The 21,023-nt window shown below is 39.3% G+C and overlaps 1 protein-coding gene across 22 annotated transcripts in view; it reads left to right on the top strand.

The window, feature by feature from the left end:
• mak (male germ cell-associated kinase) overlaps positions 1-21,023 on the top strand; it is a 51,880-nt gene that overhangs the window by 22,339 nt on the left and 8,518 nt on the right. For all 22 annotated transcript variants that reach the window (XM_077244308.1, XM_077244299.1, XM_077244302.1 and 19 more), the window contains 5 exons: positions 1,513-1,684; positions 3,001-3,168; positions 5,737-5,985; positions 9,336-9,505; positions 9,784-9,926. In XM_077244308.1, coding sequence (XP_077100423.1) covers positions 1,513-1,684; positions 3,001-3,168; positions 5,737-5,985; positions 9,336-9,505; positions 9,784-9,926 — 902 coding nt within the window. The remainder of the gene's footprint in view (positions 1-1,512; positions 1,685-3,000; positions 3,169-5,736; positions 5,986-9,335; positions 9,506-9,783; positions 9,927-21,023) is intronic.

Here is a 21,023-nt window from a genome sequence, read left to right as displayed (position 1 = left end):
CGTTTACCTATTGTACATCTTTCAGAATCTGCAAGGTAATGCTCAAAAATGCAACACGATGCATTAAGAGCCAGGGGTAAACTTTTGAGCAAATGGTGATGTTTAAAGATTACTTATTTTGTTTTACATGCTAATATATTTTTTAGCCTCTGAAGGGCAGGACTAAATTAATATAATTTTTCAACAAAATAAGAACAATTTTCATCCAGTTTCATCCTTAATGGACTTCTTGAGCATCACTAAGTGTTTGCAGGGTTTGTGATAGTTTTGTTTGAGTCCCTAAGTTGTCACCAGTGCGAAAAGATGGATCTCACAATCATAGTCACTGCTAGTTAGGAGTCAAATATGCAGAAGATGCTGGTAAAGCAAAGAATGTGCAGGAGCAGGAGGATTTTTCCTCATGAACAACCATTACAAAAAAACAAAAAAAACAAGAAAACAAAAAAAAAACAGTTGTGGATACAAACACAAAATACAAGATAAATTACTTGATTGTAATATTGTGTGTCAGGTAATGATATTTACAATCAAGTAATTTGTCCTGTATTTTGTGTTTGTATTTTGTCTTGTGGACTAGGCTATTAAACATCTGTTATGTGAAAAAGCTTTTTCAGTGCAGTACTAAATAGAAACAATGTTTTTATGATAAATAAAAATTCAATTTTGGAGATTTTGAAAGGTGTATGTAAACTTATGACTAAAGTGTAAATGTTACAAAAATCATTAAATTATTAGACACCAAAATGTTGCTATGGTTCTCACATTCTCATGTTGCTATGGTTACTATGTCAATCATCGCAATTTCAAGACTCACAGGACTAAAATTTAGCGGATTCACTCCCACATTTAAATGCATTTATCACTCTTTATAATTTACAGTGTGAACGTAACCACTGGTTCTCTAGAAGCACGAAAAACAAAACTATTATTTAGATTGTCGATAGCGCTCCCTTTAAGCCCATCACTTACCGCGTTCTGCACTCTCCCTAAAACTCTCGTCATAAACACTGAAGTGTCCACACTGCACAGTGAATCTCTCATTTATATCGCGTCAAGAATTTGTTTATGAGGGGATTTGCGAAAGGATAAAGCTTGTACTGATTCTGAACATACATTTTAAGCGAAATCTCCGCATGTTGACTCTAAAATGCCTCTGATTTGCCACTGTGTTCATGCGCTTAATATACATATCTGTGATTGGCTAATGCTCAACGCGTAAACAACACAAGTAGTTTGGTTTCGTTTTTTGAATAATATTGTGTCCTCTAGTGCCCGGACTCGACTGGACTCGGACATTTTTCCGAGTCTAAAATGTCCGAGTCCGTGTCAAGTCCGAGTACAAATTCATCCAAGTGCGTGACAAGTCCGAGTTCATTCAAAATTGGACTCCAGTCCGGACTCGAGTCCGAGTTCGAGTACCCCAACTCTATGAGCATGTGCAACTTGCAGCAGTTTCCTCTACTGGCTGAAATGTGAGCATTTCAAAGCTCTCTCTTATGTGTTCGTGTTCAGGTATCGAGCTCCAGAGGTGCTGTTGAGGTCACCAGTGTATAGTTCACCCATAGACATCTGGGCAGTAGGCTGCATTATGGCTGAACTCTACACGCTACGACCTCTGTTTCCTGGCAACAGTGAGGTGGATGAGATCTTCAAGATCTGCCAGGTCCTTGGTACAGTAAAGAAGGTATGATCACATGTGAAGATGAACCAACTTTATTTGGGCATTTAGAGCATGTCACAGCAGCTTAAGTTGACTTGAAACAACTTGATTTTGAGGACAGTGATTTGCCAGTTTTTCTGTATGAGAAAAAGCTAATTGGTCACGATCATGAGAGTCAGCCCCAGTGACTGAATGATAATTTCAAGCAAGGTAGTTGCTGACTTTGAGTTGGTTGGGCCATTAATTAATTAATTGAGAGTTGAGTCCTCTGGTCATTTATAGCCTATATTTTGGTAGGAGAATAAGAGTATGTGAGCGGGGTGGAGTGGGAGCAGAGCAGCGTGATTTTGAGTGAGGAGTTTTTTAAAGTCGGAGTGTCGTGGCTTTCACTCGCTGCGAGAGCACTCCACTACCACTCCATCACGAGTACAATTTTTGCCCGTACAACGGCCCGTAATGTAACTGCATTTTTAGCAAGAATTCACACGTTAAACACATTTAGCTAGCTTGATACAGATGGATCACTCAAATCAGAAAGAATCTGAATAGTTATAGTTATAGTTCTCAAGGAATTTGTTTGTACCTTCTAGATGGGATACTAAATATGATCGGGTGAAAGCACATTTTAAACAGGTAGCACTTATTTACACACTCAATTGCTCTCTCACTAATGCATTCAAACAAATGTAATCTTACAGTTCTACTTTATCTGTATACTATTTAGAATGAGCAGAAATCTGTAAGAAATGTAGTGAACCGTAGATAAAATAACTGATGTAAACGTACTGTTATTTTCATCTTTGCACAGAAAATTTGCACTGCATAAAGCAGCAATGATATTTAACTTTTAATGCTGATAACCATCTAATAAGCTTCATGCATGATATGAACAGAACTTTTGTGAGATTACAAAGCATACTTAAATACTTTAGCCGCAAATTTCCTCAGGGAATGGAAACGGAATGTTGTTTCTGATTCAGTGAGCGTGGAGTGGGAAATGGTGTACCCGGAGTGGAACTGGAGCAGAGTGGTTATTGAATGCTTAGAGCGCAGAGGGTAAATTGTTGCCACTCCACCCCGCTCACATACTCTGGTCTGTGAAAAATTAACTGGTGGCATAAGATTTTGGGCCTGTAGCGACTGACCTCCAGGCATGCTTCATATGAGGTTGAGCTAAATGCGAATTTAATAATGATTTGTTGTCTGTGATCAGTTTAGTCTGTGATCAGATGTGTTGTATTTAATTAATCTCCATTCAAATATTTAGTTTCATGGGTAAATAGGTAAAGAGTGCTTGATGAGTGCTTGATGTATAAACATTGATTTTTTTTCCCCTGCAGTCAGACTGGCCGGAGGGTTATCAGCTAGCTGCTGCGATGAACTTCCGCTTTCCCCAGTGTGTTCCTACACCACTAAAAACTCTGATCCCAAACGCCACCAATGAGGCTTTAGACCTCATGAGAGACTTCCTCCACTGGGACCCAAAGAAAAGACCCTCTGCTGCAAAGGTACATGCGTATGTGTTCATGCGGACTCCAGGAAAGATTGCAGTTTGGTATGTAATCTGACAAAAGTTTCAGAACTCGCAGTCAACCACTATTAATCCTTTCACATGTAAGTTTCAAATATTCTTGCTGACCCCCCAGCATGAGTTTAAGGCAACCATTATTTTAGAACTCATCACCTTATTATTTCCATGGCGTGCTTGTCAGGCTTGTTACGTGACACACCACAGCCACAATAGCGATGTATGACCAGGGCTCAACGCTAAGGATTTTTTCTACTGTACAGTTGTTGAAATTTTAACTTGCCCTGCCAAAATTTTCACTGGGCCCAACACAAAAAAAGTAATAAATAAATAAAATAAAATAAAATGGGCTTATTTATTGTTTTAGTTGTTTTTGATCCATTTAACTTTAATAAATAAGGTTATGAAACCAAAAATTACTAGCCTAACTCATACATTTTAAATATTGTTAAAGACAGTCAGTATTAAAATAAGAACAAATTACAAATTGCAGTGTTTCCCCTAGAATTTTTTCCAGCAGCGGTGCTGTTACGTGCCCGAGGTTGTTACCAAGCCGCGCGTGGTGGGGTCCGGGGGCATGCACCCTGGAAGAGTTTTTTTTTTTTTTTAAATCCTTAAACCATGACTTCTGGCAAGTTTTGTGGATAGAAATGGACATTTTAAGAAAAACAAATATGACATACTATCAACTGATTCAAGGCATGATTATTGCAGCACGTACCTTGAACTGCAGTCACAAACAGAAACCTTAATTTTATAATTTTAGACAGGATTATTCATGTTTTTCTTTTGTGTTCATTTTCAGCTTGGTAGAAATTGTTTAGGGGAAAAATGAAACCGCACAACCCAGAAAAAGATTATTTACAATTTATTGAAAATTTTATGTTAATGGGAAAGGCCACACCCAATCTGTGAGCACTTAATTTTTCTGGGCTTTTCATAGAAGATCTCTAAGGCTCTTTGGTAATTGAATGATTGTGGGGGTATTTTTTGTTTTTGCAAGAAGTCTTATGCTCATCTAGCCTGCATTTATTTAATTAAAAAAAAAAAAAACAGAAAAAAACGGTAGCCTAATATTGTGAAATATTATTACATGATGTTCTTTTTAACTTTTTATTAATCAAAGAATCTTTGGAAAAAAAAGAAAAGAGCATCACATATCATATTAGAATGATTTCTGAAGGACACCAACAAGTTTAGTAGACTCATCTGAAAAATTAAATATGATTTAACGTTAACTATCAGGACTATGAGCAGTAGGTGATACTTCCTCGTCTTCATGGAGAGCACAGTTCGTACCTCTTACTCCTTTCCACAAGCGCTTGCTCTCCCGTGGCGTCTGTCGTTGCTATGCAACCATGAACAGAGGCGCGCTTGGGAAAAAGAGCGCGCCGGCCGCATTTGAAATAATGAATTTGCACGCGCAAAAAAGCACAAACTAATTAACCTACATTTGATTAGTTCTACCCCATTACAATATTCACTTTACAGTTACTGCTATCATTAAAATACACTTACTTGTAGGTTTAAAATTCTATATATGGCACATTTATTGTTCAACAAAAAATATTTTAGCAATAAGTATATTAAATCAGAATTATTGTTTAAGTTTAAGCTCAGGGAGAGGTATTCGGCACTCTGGATGTGCGCTTTGAATGTGTGTTGCTGCGCACATAAAAATTTATCACACATCGCGCGAGTACCAATCTGAGAGACACCCGGTAGTTTAGCGTCTACGTGCGCTTGGATGTTGAAATAGGCGAGGTTTAAAAACACGCAAATTATCAACTTCCGTGAAGATACAGCACTGGCCCGATCGGGCAAGTGACACTTCCGTCAACTGGCACGAGTGTCTTTCACACTTGCCCCGGGCCATCGGGCAAGTCCTTATTGTCAAGCCCTGATGACAGATGTATCGCTTTTATTCTGCCACCATGTTAGTTTACGCCACAGTTCAGAGAATCGGATCTGTAAACATGGTTGAAAACAGTGAATAGTTGTGATGTATGACATGCAAGCTCTGAGCAGGTCCGTCTCTAAATCAGCTCCAGCCAAAGCAAGAAAGTACATTTTAATTTAGCAGTTGATCACGTGATGCATTGAATGTTCTAATCACACTGGTGTGATCGTACGCTCCAGGGACTAGCCTAGACTGATCACACCAGTGTGGGGTTAAAGGGTTAATGGTGTAGAAGTATTACTTGATTGTCTACTAATAATAGTATAATGCTTCTTTCCACAGCAGGCGTCTCACATTCTTTGCATCTAAAATGCCAAATCAAATCAAACCAGATGCCATTAGTATTAACGGTGGTTTGTACATCTGAAATAAAAGTGTCACTGTTTAGACCCTTGTAATACTATGTAATGTATATAAATATGTAAAGAGACTTGTGAGCAATGGAGGAAGGGGGTGGTTCATCAAACCAAACCTAACACAAACGGTCTTGAAAAGATGATTATTTTAATTCAGTTCATTTTAGACAGGAACAAGCATCATTTTTAAATCTTTGTTTGTGTTAGTAATTGTTTCTAAATATAATTTCAGGCACTCAGATACCCCTACTTCCAAGTGGGACAAGTTTTGGGTCCCCGTCCCATGACCCCTGATGTACGGAAGGCTCAGATAAAGACCGTCCTGCCCAGTGAACCCAGATCAGAGCTGCAGTGTGTCTCAGAAACAGTGCTGCCATCACAGACTAAAGGCCAAAGTAGAAACTCCCATCAGCCCCTGCAGCAGATTCCTCTGCCTCAGTCTCTCTCTCAGACAGACCCTCTCACTTCATACACACAAAAGGTACAACACCTCCATATCAAATTTAAAGTCACCATGAAATCAAAATTGGCAATCCTTATTTTTTTTATGGAATATTGCAGTATTTATTATAAATTATGTATCTGCACTTTTTTTTAAATTAAGTGCCCTCACAGTCTTTAATCAAAACAATTTAAAATCAATGTGGCAAATAAACAACATCATAAATAAATGTTGAAAATAGGCAACTCATACTCAAATTTAGTTTGATAAGTTTTTTAAATGTTTTTATTAAACATGTAATCCTATTATAATGATTTCTGAAGGATTTCACAGGAATAAATTGCAAAAAAAATATTAAAATGACTAGATTGTGAAATATTTAGTAATTTTAATCAAATAAATGCTGCATTGGTGAGCAGAAGAGACTTTCAAAAACATAAAAAAAAAAGCTTATGCCAAATTATTGATCTGTAGTGTAGCCATATCACTAAAGGCTGATTTATACTTTCTGCATCGGACCTACGCCGGAGCCTCTAAACTGTAGGCTATGCGTTGGTTTTCATTATACTTCTGTGTCGTTGTCCGTGTTCACATGCAATTACACATGCAGAGGGAGCATGTGTAACCCGAGGGAGGGGTTCTAGCAGACCAATCACAGTGCTTGCATTTCGCGTAGAACTAGGGTGACCAGAAGTCCCGAAAAATTCAGGACAGTCCCGAAATCTAAGCTGTTGTCCCGAATCCCGTATGCGGCCCTGATTGTCCCGAAAATTATACTAAAGCAAAATCTTGAGTAATTATTGTCTGATGAAACATTAAAAACTGTCCGTGGAGGTTGAGTCGTGAAGAGAGCGCAAGTTGCAGCAGCCGCGAGCTCAGTGAATGAATGTGCTGGCAGCCAGTAGTAAAGGAGTGATTGATTTGTCGCGCAACTATGTGCCAAAATACTTCGCCAATGAACAATGGCTACATATTAATACATATACAGAAACAGAGATCCATGCTAGGGATGGCGAAAACTAAAAAATTTCTTGACCGACCACCGAGCCTCATTTTAGCCGGTTGAAACCGGTTAACCGATTAGTTTAAAATATGCCACGCTATTTGAAATAACAGCCATTTTGAGTCGGGCCTGCAATTTCCCAACTCTGTCGCATCTCTATCTGCCTCCCGCTCACACACACACACACACACACATACTGCCCCGGCGCTGCGCTTCCACTCACGTCACTTTTTTTAAATTCCCTACAGCGCAAAACATGAGTCCCGCAAACGCGGCGCCGAGGAGCTTGTATGTAATCAGAGGACAAATGGCTCCTTAGTTTTGAAATGGTTTGGGTAAGTTACAAGGTGATCGCGTTGGAAATAAAGGCGTTAGTCTAGCGTTAGAAGCTCATTTGAAACATTGCCGCGGCTCATTTAAGAAAATGACAGCTCTGAAGAGACGCCGCTTTAGTTTGAGGTAGTGCTAACAATAATAAAGAAAGATGATGATCATCCTCACCTTATCTGTTACCACTGAAATGTAGATGTAATGTATTTCTACAGTATTACTACTGTATTTAAGCACTGTATCACACAAGTTGCAACTTACTGTGTCATTCTTTTTGGTGAAATGGTCCCACACACTACGTTTCTTTGCACGCTTCATCCTGTCGTCTGCCCTGGCTCTAACCTCCAGTGTTTTAGCCTGTAGCCTTTGCTTTTCGCAAACCTTGTGAGCGCGCGAACCCAAACGCTGTGACCTCGCGCCAAATGTTTTTATTGGTTTATTAAGTACAAACATGCGAGTTATGAAAAATTTAGTGTGAGGGATTTGTTCACTTCACACTAAAATATCTTGGAATGAGATGGCTAACTGTAGTAGCGCTTAGTCCACTGTCTAATAGCCTAACTTAGAGATGAGACGGTCAACAATCGGTCACACGGTCATCGGTTAGCATCCCTAATCCATGCACCTCTATAATGTGTGAAATTGTTTTCTGGAGTAATGTCACAGTTGCAGTACATAGGCATAAAAAAGAAAATGACCCAAAATGTTGGTATGTTGAGGTACAAGTCCACTAGCCATTTCTGCCTCTCTTGAAGAAAAAAAAAAAATATATATTAGTGCTGTCAAACGATTAAAATATTTAATCGCGATTAATCGCATTAATGCCATAGTTAACTCGCGATTAATCGCACATTTTTATCTATTCTAAATGTCCCTTGATTTCTATTTGTCTCATTATTTTTTCTAATTTTAATGCTCTTATCAACATGGAAAAGTGGATCAGCAGTAAGTTTGTTCTTAGCTGTGGTATCCATGTGCTTCTGTCTGAAGTCATCCATTGTAGAGCTTAGATCGGGCCCAAAAAATCAAGCCCGACCCGAGCCCGTGCGCAACTGCGCATTGTGTCCGAGCCCGGCCGACACATAAACTGTAATTATGAGCTTGAAAAAAAAAAAAAAACGTTTTTTTTTCCTAAAAAGCTGACATCAGTTCATCGCAATCTCACACATCTGTTATTATCAATGAACCTGACTGCACAATGCATCTTTCATAATATATACAGTTTGTTTGTTATAATTTGAGGATTTGCCAGCATACAGAATTCAGCACTGAACAAAAAGTCTGTTTTGAGTGGTGAGGGGAGTCTATTTTAAATGCTTCTGATTGGCCATTGCGTTCAAGAAATCAACACATATGTCTGTGATTGGCTACATCCCTCAGCGCTGCAAACATGTTATAAAAAGAAACTCTGGCCTGTAAATCGTTTCTATTTTGTTTTAGTTATTCTTGTTGCTTTTCTGCAACATATGAATAAAAATGTATTAGTTTTTATGTTTTATTCATAGATATTTCTAGTTTGCGGGAGTCCCGCGAATCGTTTTATTCTCCCGTATCCGCACACAGAGTGAGTGCATTACCACTCGAGCCCGCCCTCGCACTCGGCCATCAAATCTAGTCCCGCGCCGCACTCTATTGCGTTGAGAGTGCACGTCTCTAGATCGGCGTCTCGCGCTCGCGCCATCCACTCAAAACGTAACGGTAGCCTACTACTCTTTGGCCGGCGCGCAAGCCCAAACAAGTACGTGCGGCGTGCCTGTTGTTTTGTTTCCCGTCTAGCTATCCGGTGTGATGTTGTAGTTTTTCTAACGTTACTAGTTGTTGCAACAGCATGTGAAAAAAATACAAAGTTTGCTAGACCAAAAAGAGCGTTAATCTCGCGATAAAAAAATTGACGCCGTTAAAATGTGTTTGCGTTAACGCCGTTAATAACGCGTTTAACGCACAGCACTAATATATATATAATGAAACTCTTAAAGATTTCCTGTTCTAGTTCTCTATTGTATTTGAATACCCATGTGAACATCAGCAAAATTATGCTTTGTTTTCCTAACATGAGGTGGTCGGGGGTGAGAACAGTTTGATTGGACTGAAGAACGGTCGTAGAAGGTGGGGACAGTCAAACATGAAACCATCAGACAGCTGGGATGAATCTGACTGTTCTGATACCGCAGCTTCCCTCTCTAAAAAACCCAGCAAAGGCCTTGAGGAGGAGAAAACTACTCCACAGTATGATCGCTATATTCAAAGATTAACATTAGCAGTATTTACACTGATTTCATCTATAGCACATTTCAATGAGCACACTATTCTAAAGCCTAGTACGCAGCCTTGCTGTCTACTGACCTAAAAATGTGCCTATGAAACCTACAAATAATATCTAGTATAATGGCTGCTGACTAGGTTTGAGAACAGGGCTTTTATGTTTCTCTATTTCACTTTCCATTTCAATTATTCCATTTCAGATTTCACTCTTTCCTTCTTTTATGCTATGAAAAACTTTGCAGGCCCAAGGACCAGAAACCCCTTTACACATTTAGCACTGTAACCAAGTTACCGAACACCAGCAGACTGAACCAGCCAGACCCTAGTCACCATATCACCTCTTCAGCCAGACAACATTACCTGCGCCAGTCCAGATACCTGCCAGGTAAGATCTCAGTTTGATTTAGTCACTTCATGTGTGGTGATTGATCTTTTGTGTATAAATTGCAGCGATGCACAATACATCATATCATGAACAAGGTGAATGATAATCACTGCATATCAAACCCAAGCACAATATAATTCCTGACACAGCTTTCCCTAATTTTTTTTTATTAATAACCCTGCGTATAAAGATAATTTGGAATGGTAAACAATATTCCTTTCATGTAGCAAATTGCTGTGTATGTGAACCCCCATTTTGGCTATTTTGCTGAAAGGGGACCTATTATGCCCCTTTTTAAAAATATGTAATATAAATCTCAGGTGTCCCCAGAATTTGTGAAGTTTCAGCTCAAAATAACCCACAGATAATTTATTAAAGGATGTTTCAAAAGCCCCTAGTTCGGTGCTAAAACACGCTGTTTTCATGTGTTTTTTAAATGCAAATGAGCCGATGCTCCCTCTTGCTTCGAATAACTGCGGTCAAGCCCCCCCCCCCCCCCCACCAAATAATAATAATAATAATTCATATATACCCTGTTTTTGTCTATTCATTCAGAAACCCATGCAAAGGAAACTTTTTTTACAAACCAGTTTCACCTCAGATTGAGAGTATACCTTCTCACAGTGTCAACTACACTATCCTGATGTATTCCTGTACACTATCCTCTGTATTCAATAATAGGCTCAGTAGACTCATTTCAGGATGGTGTAATTACAGCCCCCCCAAATCTCTTAAATATGCTGTTGGCCTATACACTCAGAAACCCATAAAAAGGAAACGCTCCGGTTGCTAGCGTAACCTCAGTTCCCGCATATAACCAGAATGAGCATTGCGTCAGTTTCTCTGACACTTATGGGGGAAACCTAGTTTTTCTCCGAATACTGAAGCCTGATGGGTTCACATCTGTGCACCTGCACAGACAAATTACTTTTCAGCCCGCCTATTTAAGTCGTGCTGTAAGCCATTTTGAGTTTGAGGAGCGACAGTGTAAGCCCAATCAGCCCAACAATGGTTTCCAATAGAGCGGGTGAAGGATAACTGCGAGTTCGGTCTTTTCAGTATGGCAAAGTAGTTTTTAAGTAGCAAAAGACTCCATTTTATCACAACCTCGAAATTATGTTAGAATGCCAATTGATTATTGGTCATTTTATATAATAGTTTAGCTATGCATTTGATTATTCTAATGAACTCTTTAATGAATTTACACTCGTTCATTCAGATTCCTATAACACTTTGAGTCTCGCACCGGCCGGGTATTTCAATCTCAAAATCAAAAACTCGTCAGTCACGGCGGCCGTGGCTCTACTTGTTCATTCTAGAATATATTATTGGTAATGGTAACTTTGTATGATCATGCCGTGGTTTCCCACATACACTTAGGCCACATCCACATCCAAGCCAGAGCTTTTCCGATCCGATCTTTTTTTTTTTTTTTATTCTAAAAAAAATTCTGTAAATACAGCGCCATCTCAAGAAATATCTGCGTACACACAAAACCACTAGAACCGACTCAAATCGATGTAGTATACCAGACCAGTATGTGGCGCGCTGTAATTCTACCACAGAGATGCACTAAAAACTGAGAAAAAGACTTGGAGAATGTGCATAAACCTTGTGTGCTGTATTCAATAATGGGCTCAGTAGCTTCTTCTACCTTTTTTTTTTTAAACCAAGAACTTTATTGAACAATATAAATGGCCTTGTACAAAATATGAAATGTCTTAATCAGACAACAGACAAGCATCATAGCATAAGAAAGAACATTTAACTAAATAAAATAAGAAGCAGAATAAAGAAATAAAATAAAAATACATTCATGTAAATAATAAATAAAGAAATAAAAGAGGTTCAGTAGCTTCTGCAGCATGAACACAAGCATGTAGTCCGCAGTTGTTGTTGCTGTTACGTGACGCAGTGGTGTCTGACTACGGTCGACACGTGGGGTGATAACATCATCACTTCACTAAATATACGATTGGCTGGCTTTGGCTGTGCACACGAAAACGCATGGGTGTCGCTTTTAGATTTATCCACTCTGGGACCCGATTAAAAAAAAATAGCAGTTTGGAGATAACGTGACTTACTGACAGAGATGGGCGCTTGAGTCAGGAGCTCCTCTACTCGGCACTGATAAATAATTTAGCATTACATCGGTGAACCTGTATGCTGAGTCGATCCTTAGAGTGATTGACTGTTATATTGGCCACGTATCCAGACAAAGTTATTATACAGGCAGGCAGGAGAATTTGTCCATGTTCTCTGCTTTAGCTGCCTTCTCATTCGGTTCTTTTTTATTTTGTTCCTTTAATGTTCCAGATGCCACGAATTACTCTTGTAAGTCTAAGCTTTCTTGTTACATATCTAATATGTCATGCGTTATTATGACTGATTTATGGCTCTCGATGTAGTAACTGGTAGTGGTAGCCCTTCCCTTTTCCATACATTTTTCTAAGGGTGATGTGGATGGTCGTATTACATTGACCAATTTCTTATTTTCTATGTTCCCATTACCACCACTTGAATGTTTCTTCAAAAAACTCAATGTGGCTATTTCTAGATTCATATGGAATAAAAACCCAGAATCCAGCTTAAGACAATGCAACCCAGGAAACTTGATGGGGGTCTGTCACTTCCGGACTTTAAATCATATCATTTAGCATTTCAAATAAGAACACTTAACCTGGGTCAACCCCAATTTTTGTTCCTTGGCGAGATCTAGAAGATAATATCACCTTGACTGATCGCTCACAAGATTTACCCTTTTCGAGTATTTCTAAAAACTCTAAAAAAAACTCTAAAAATATGGACCAATCGTTGGAAGTTCCTTTGAATTATGGAAAAAGGTTGAGAAAATTATGGAAGGTCCTATTTTATATACAAAGACAACACCTTTATGAGATAATAAGTGTTTGCAAAAGTCCGGAACAAGCCCTTTGTCTATAAAGCCTGGTCTGATTGTGGTATTCATACTTTGAATTCTTTTTTTTTTTTGTGAGGAGGGTCTCAAATAATTTCAAGACTTTAGTACAGAATTCTCCTTAACGGTATTTTCCTTTTTCTTATATTTAGGACTGAGATCAGCCCTAAAGGCATATTGTGTTCCCTGGGCTACTAATATCCTTCCACATCCTATAACTCTTCTCTTTCAACAGTACTCCTATATACCAGCCATTTATTCCTGGGAAAAAGAAGTAACAATCAAGCCTGATTGGGATGTGGTATGGGCCAGAAAAATGGAAATCCCATTATTAGCCTGTGCAAACTAAGTAAACATTGACTAATGCCAATGTTTTAATCAGAGCTCTAAAACATCACTCGGAGTGCCCCAATGCTCCACCTAAGATGCAGTTTTGTTACTAACCTGAGCATAGATTTGTGGTGTTATGGATTTAACATAATCTACTAAAGTTAATCATTTCAGAGTAAGTCAGAATAAATCAAAATGTAACAATTTATTAATAGTGAGGTAAATGTATCATGCCAATTACATAATAAATATAAAGCTGCAGTCCGTAGTTTTTCCTCTTTGTCGCCATCTCTATTCGAAATCTGCAATTGCAGTTATTCACGGAAGTATCAACTTTTTGTGAGTTGTGCCTCGGCACATGAATCCAATGTTTTGAGGAGAATGTGCGGCTGTCAGTCACCACGCCGGTGTGTATACTGTCATTCAGAATCACAGATTCTACTTTTTGGAAGTATGACCAACATAAGAATTTTCACCAGAAAATGTCATCTGAACAAGTAAGTAACATCCACTTTTGTTCTGACCAACTAAGGGAAGAAAAGCATAGCAGTAAATCGCGCTGATTAAATCTAATGACCGCTTACGTCAAACTGTGCAAATTATACTTTGTTCTCAAATTGTTCATGTTAACAACATCAGCATTGCATGACTATATTTAATGCCCGCAGTTATCCTTGTTTTCGCATGGGTCTGGTTGAAGTCTCTTTTTTTCTGAAGCCAATCCGAAGTCCAAAGTCTTTCGCATTTTACAATGGGTGAATCTCCAGTTGTCACTGGTGAACCTTTCTGGATACGCCATCAAATTAATACGTTTAATTATATCAAGTGCTGTGAGGAAAGGCTATAAATCTGCACCTCCAACATCCTCACGTACGCAACATAGCCTACTAGCTGAGACACCTTCTTTATGTGTACAGATGTGACATAATGAAGCAAAGACATGCTTGAGTTTCCCGCGGAAATCCACCAGTACCACTGGAATTATTACAAGCTAACCGTTTTGAATCAAGCTAAGGCAAGCAGATAGTTTTGAACACTGGCTGGTTGTGTATGGAGCTAGAATTGTGTCTTTATTACATGCGAGAAAATAAATGATCTGAGAGAGAAAAAAAGTTTGAGAGAAAAAGTTATCACACTGATAGCAAAAAGGCATTTCATGAGAGAAAAAAGAATATTTGAGAGAAAAAGTTTTCATACCAATAGCAAAAAATAATAATATTTGTGACTAAAAAAGTTTTGAGAGAAAGTATTTTCTCATAAACATAAGAAAATATAAATTTGAAATTCTTAAAATTATTTCTAAGAAAAAAATCTCTCTCAAAATACTTTGAAAAAAAATCTCAAATATATATTTTTTGCTATCAGTGTGAAAACATTTTCTCAAAAAAAAAAAGTGTTTCTCTCAAAACGCCTTTCTTTGTTCACGATGAAATTTTTTGCTCTCGTGTCAGGATTTTGCTTTCACTGTGAAAATTGTGTCATGGGCGGGGCCACGTTCTTTTTTTCCTATTGGAACGTTCCTATTGGCCAGTCCGGGTTAGCATCGTCTTGTCTTGGGAGTCGAACTGAATCATTACACCATTGTTCGTTTCACCTAGATAGATGCCGCCTAAAGTCAGTATATTTTCCTGCTTTTTTGTCCTTAGCCAATCACATGCCTGTATTAAGGATGTAGCACTGTCTGATCATTTCTGTATCTTCTTTGATATATTGATCTCTCCTGCCATTGAAGCTAGATCTGTCTGTCAAGAAGAGATGCTTAAATGAGAACACTAGTGCACTATTTATGAAGGCTATATCTTTGAACTAGGCAAAGCTAGACAGACTTTCTTCTCAAATATTATAAATGGCAACTTAAACAACACACACACTCTTGTTGCTACTGTAGAGAGACTGACAAACCCCCCACGCCAGATTCCCAGTGAAATGCTCTCAGACAGCAAGTGCAGTGAGTTTGCTTCCTTCTCTGAGAAAATCAACAATATCAGAAAGGTGATCAGCACATCCTTGAGTTGCGCTGGGGTCAGACAGATCCGACCACAACCTCAGAAAGTCGTTACTATGTCTGATTTCGAAGAAATTGATGGCAAAATTTTGGAATATACCGTACAGCACCTTAAAACATCAACCTGCGCCCTTGACGCACTTCCAACATCTTTCTTCAAAAATGTGTTAAACAGCTTAGAAGCAGATCTCCTAGAAGTGGTAAATGCATTTTTCCAAACTCCCTGAAAAATGCAGCTGTCAAGCCCCTCCTGAAAAAGAACAATCTGGATAAGACCATATTAAACAACTATAGACCAATCTCAAATCTTCCTTTCATAAGCAAGATCATTGAAAAAGTTGTCTTCAATCAGCTGAACAAATTCTCAAGCTCAAATGGATACTTTGACAATTTTCAATCTGTTCCGCTTCCGATCGCATCACAGCACAGAGACAGCACTCATAAAGATAATAAACGATATTCGCTTAAAAACTGATACAGGCAAATTATCAGTACTGGTACTACTCGACCTTTGTGCTGCATTTGACACTGTTGATCACAACATACTTCTTGACAGGCTGGAAAACTGGGTGGGGCTTTCTGGGATAGTCCTAAAATGGTTCAGGTCATACTTAGGAGGAAGAGGTTTTTATGTGAGTATAGGAGACCATAAGTCTGAATGGACATCCATGACATGCGAACATGACTGAGTCCCTCAAGGCTCAATTCTTGCGCCACTCCTATTCAACCTGTACATGCTCCCAATGAGCCAAATAATGAGAAAGAACCAAATCGCTTGCCACAGCTATGCAGACGACACACAGCTCTACTTAGCCTAACAACTACAGCCCCATTGACTCCCTGTGCCATTGCATTGATGAAGTAAACAGTTGGATGTGCCAAAACTTTCTTCAGTTAAACAAAGACAAAACTGAAGTAATTTCATTTGGAAACAAAAATGAAGTTCTCAAGGTGAATGCATACCTTCACTCTAGGGGTCAACTAAAAATCCAGTCAGTAATCTTGGTGTGTCTCTAGGGTCAGACCTTAGTTTCAGTAGCCATGTCAAAGCAATAACTAAATCAGAATACTATCACCTGAAAAAATATTGCAAGAATTACATGCTTTGTTTCCAGTCAAGACTTAGAGAAACTTGCGCATGCTTTCATCACCAGCAGGGTGGATTATTGTAATGGACTCCTCACTGGCCTTCCCAAAAAGACCATAAGACAGTTGCAGCTCATACAGAATGCTGCTGCTAGGATTCTGAGCAGAACCAGAAAATATGAACATATCACACCAATCCTCAGGTCTTTACACTGGCTGCCAGTTATATATAGGATTGATTTTAAAGTATTATTACTGGTATAGAAATCACTAAATGGCCTAGGACCTCAATACATTGCAGATATGCTCACTGAATATAAAACCAACAGATCACTCTGATCATTAGGATCACATCAGCTTGAAATTCCAAGGGTTCACTCTAAGTAAAGCATGGTGAGTCTGCTTTTAGCTACTATGCCAGCCGTAGCTGGAACCAGCTTCCATAAGAGATCAGATGTGCTCCTACAGTTGTCACATTCAAATCCAGACTCAAAACACATCTGTTTAGCTGTGCATTTACTGAATGAGCACTGTACCACTGTTCGTCTGACTGTTTGTACTGTATTTTATTTATTTTTTTATTCAAAACTGTTTTAATTATTCTGATTTCTTTTGATTATTTCAATTTCTCCTATGTAAAGCACTTTGAATTACCACTGTGTATGAAATGTGCTATATAAATAAACTTGCCTTGCCTTGCCAATCAGAACTGGAGTTATGCACCCACAGATTCCTGTTCCTCAGTCACCTGCAAGACTTGGGTTTTAGGGTCCACTTTGGCAAGAGCTCGCTGCCCAATTCCTCAGCCCAAATGAAGGCTTGGCTTTCTTGGGAGCGCGTCTTTAAGATCAGGAGCATGGCGGCCTCATTCAAAGTGTGGTTCTTCCACCCCCTCAAGAGGTTTCATAAGCTCCTAGGCCTCATGGTGGCAGCTTCCTTGGTTATTAATCCGCTAGGATTGCTCAACATGCACCTCCACCTTTGTTTGAAAGTCCTTGTCCCACCCCATGTGTGGCGCACAGGCCGACATATTCTCAAGATCACACGGCTGTGTCAGAGCCCTGGTCCTTTGAAAATCGTCCCGCTTTTACCAAAACGGGGATCTACTGGGTTCAGTTGCCAGGAGGAAAATAGTCGTGAAAGACGCCTCCTAGACAGGCTGGGGCGCCCTGAGCGACAGCAGGATAGCCTTCGGCTCATGGACAAACCCCTATATCGAACTGGCACATAAACCGCCTGGAAATTATGGCGACAACTCTGGCCTTCAAGGAGTTCCAGCCAGAACTCAGTCATCATGTCCTGGTCCGCTTGGACAACATGACAACGCGAATGGAGACTCCACCACCGGGCAGTCAAAGCGATATGGCGCACCTCCGGGCAGGCGGATGTAGACCTGTTTGGAACAAAAGAGAACTCTCACAGCCGAATGTATTTCTCGAAGGAAATAGACACACTGGCTCTGAAATGGCAGAGTCGGCACCTTTATGCCTTCCATCCTCTAGCCCTGCTCCTGCAGGTGTAGTGTTACGAATTTATTAAATGTTTTTAGGTTCCAATACAATAGTATATACAATGAGAAAGTTTAGTAAACTGAATTTAGCATTTTAAGTATAAATGATGATATCAGAATTATCAGTAAGAGATTCATTTCCAGTCCTGATCTCTCTATTGTAAGTCAAGCAATTCAGGTGTCGGACATTAGCTTTTGTCTGTATGCACTTCCTGGCCATTAAGGTGGGTGATGCAGTCGGGCAGATTACTGAAACTCTCACCTTGTGTTCTAATGGCTCTCGGAGCCACTGTCCCAGTCGGTGAAGAGTCTGGCTGATTGGATTAGGATATTTACATTTGAATCACCCTGTCATGCTGACGGGATCAGGGCTGTGGAACTTCCGGTAAAGTGCTGATTCCTGTACTTCACATTTACATGCTTTGTTCAGATTGCCTCCCCCCTTTTATGTAAATCCCTCCCCCTTTGGAGGGATAAAACACTGTGTTTTTAGACTCGTTAGTTAGACTTGGGTAAGATTTGGGACGAAGCAGACGACAGCAAATAAACAATCCTGCTTAAAAGATTCAATCCCAACGTCTCCTGGTTTTTCGCTTCTACGTCTCCTACACTTAAGAAGAACAAGGTTTACAACAGATGGTGCCCTGTGACCCGGATGAAGAAACTGAAACTCAACAAAGAATGAACTTTTGAAACTTCAAAGCTCAAAGATCTCAACAAAGCTGACTAAGTCTCCAGACTGAATTTTGAAACATCCAGCTAAACAAAGATTGCCAGACTGTATCTTTCCAGCTTCCTCCAGATTGAAAACTTCAAGCTGAACCAAGATTTCCAGGCGGAATCTTTCTATACAACAAAAATTTGGTGAGTTTCACTCCATTCATAGAACCGTTGAAAAACCAGTAAAAAAAATCTGTTATTCCTCTGCGCCATCAAAGAAGAAGTTAACAGACAGCTGTAGGGTTTGGTTAACTAAAGTTATCCTCTAAAGTTGCTTTTAGAGATGAAATGTATCCTCTGTTTTCCAGGCAGGGAAGATTAACGTACATGATAATACTGTTTACCCTCTGCTTTGCCAGGGAAGTGTTTTATCCTCTATAAAGTTAGGGAAGATTAGCATCAAGTGCTAATATATTGTACCCTCTGTTTTCAGGCAGGGAAGATTAACGTACATTTTAAAAATGTTTTATCCTCTGCTTTGCCAGGGAAGTGGCAAAAGTTTTTTTCAGGCAGGGAAGATTTTAGCATAAATTGCTAATAATTTTTGTATCCTTTGCTTTAGGCAGAGAAGGTTAGCATTAACAACAGTAATCTTTGTTAACAAGTGTACCCTCTGTGGATCAGAGGAGTTTTAGTGTCTGTTTGTGCTGGCAACAAAGAAAACTCACAACAATGTTTAGAAGGAATGCTAGACTAATCCCCACAACAGAAAAAGGTGGTCTTGGTACTCTTTTATGGACAGACAGTGAGTTCATGTCATTGTTAGGGGAGCAGATGGACTCCATAGTGACTGAGTCAGTCAGATTGGATTTGAGAAAGAAATTTGGTATTCACCCAGAAAAAGTATGGTCTATTGAAGAATGCAAGAAGGTGTTGGGTGCATGTATCAGGAAGAGAAACATAAAAGGCATTATTTTCTGTCACATGAAATTTAGCTTATCCATTGCACAAGAACAATCTAGGTGTATAGCTAAATTAAAAGAACAGAACAAACAATTGCACACTAAGGTGGGCCATAACAAGGCCTCAACCAAATGTGACTCAGAAGACCAACAATCATATGAGATTTATCCTGACTTACAAGCATTCTTTGAAACAGATGTAGACATCCCACCAGTAACTGATAGCCTGTAGATTCAGTAAAGGTATGTGTCACAAGAAGATCTCAGGGAATTGAGGGAACTGAAAGTGTTCCTCCCAACTCTTCTGTTGTCCAAAACCAAACTGTTGCCAAAGCACTCGGACCTAGAGACATAGAAAGACTATCCCAAAGCTTACCTTCAGTACACACAGATTTTTTTCTGAATTTAGAAGGGCATTGATCAGTAAAATGCGTCTTTACGACATGTCGTTGGCAGAAGTCACATAGATGATGTCACAAATTCTAACTGAATCTGAATTCAACAGATTTGAGTCTGCTGTTACTTCTGAACTACAACATGCCAGAAAAGATGAATTGAGAGAGGGAGTTCTGAAAGCATTAAAGAACATTGTTGGACCAAACATGGACTGGTCAAAGATCACTAGTTGTGTACAGAAGAAAGATGAGAATGTTAGTGAGTACACTCAAATATTTTGTCAGTCAGCAGCAGCATACAGTGGTATAGCTGACACTTCAGAGAAGGTGCTAGAAGATAATGGTCCCCTAGTTCGCACATGGTTTGATGGTCTGTTGTCAGAGCATAGAAAAGCATTGCCTTTCTTAGAAGTCACATGGTCCGCTAGAACCCTGCAAAACAACTTGGACAGGTTAGCTATTTGGGAAAGAGACTCTGATGTCAAGGCAAGAGTAAAAATTGCAGCAGCATTCTTTAAGGTCAACACAGAGAATCAACAGAAACGCAAATGTCCTAAGAGAGAGGGCAGCAGTTGTTATTACTGTGGTAAACATGGACATTGGGGAAAAGAGTTTAGGAAAAACAAAAAGAACTTTAAACAAGTTAACAATGTTACTCAGCTCCTACTCAGTCTGCTTGCTACTCTGAAGCAGCCCGTCCCCTCGTCATTAAGCTCGTTGGGCAGCTTGTTGATGTGTTAACCATTTGGGCTGTGAGTGCTTAATTTCCCCAGTAACTTACAACAAAGATGAAAGACTTATTTTTGTTTAATAGAACAAAAGGAAAGTGACGGTCTCACCCTTCCTTTGGGGAACACCAAGTTAAGTAGACTCACAGCCTTAAATGTTATGCTGCAGCACAGGCCCTTCATCAGTAATGATGTTAGGTCAGACTGTAAATGTAAAATGGCTTCATGCAGTCTCCACACTGATGAATGAAACAAAAGAAACTTCTGTCACCTCCTCCTATTGGGGAAATTGGTTAAGCGTGCACCAGTCAAGAACCCATCCTCATGTATGATGTCTACAATGACTGAATTTGTGTTAGGGGATGAAGGAGAAATGACTCATGATTGTGTTACGCTTACATACACACCTTCGAGGGAAGTAAAAGAAACTCCCATAGAGAATTCAGAATTTGTTGACGGTTCATCTCAAGTAATTGAAAGTAATTCCTATGTGGCATGGACCAC

Source organism: Siphateles boraxobius, unplaced genomic scaffold (genome assembly GCF_051911475.1).
Source record: "Siphateles boraxobius isolate OS27281-9 unplaced genomic scaffold, OSU_SipBor_1 26, whole genome shotgun sequence".
In the NCBI taxonomy this organism is placed as follows: Eukaryota; Metazoa; Chordata; class Actinopteri; order Cypriniformes; family Leuciscidae; genus Siphateles; species Siphateles boraxobius.
This window is presented reverse-complemented; position numbering and strand designations above follow the sequence as displayed.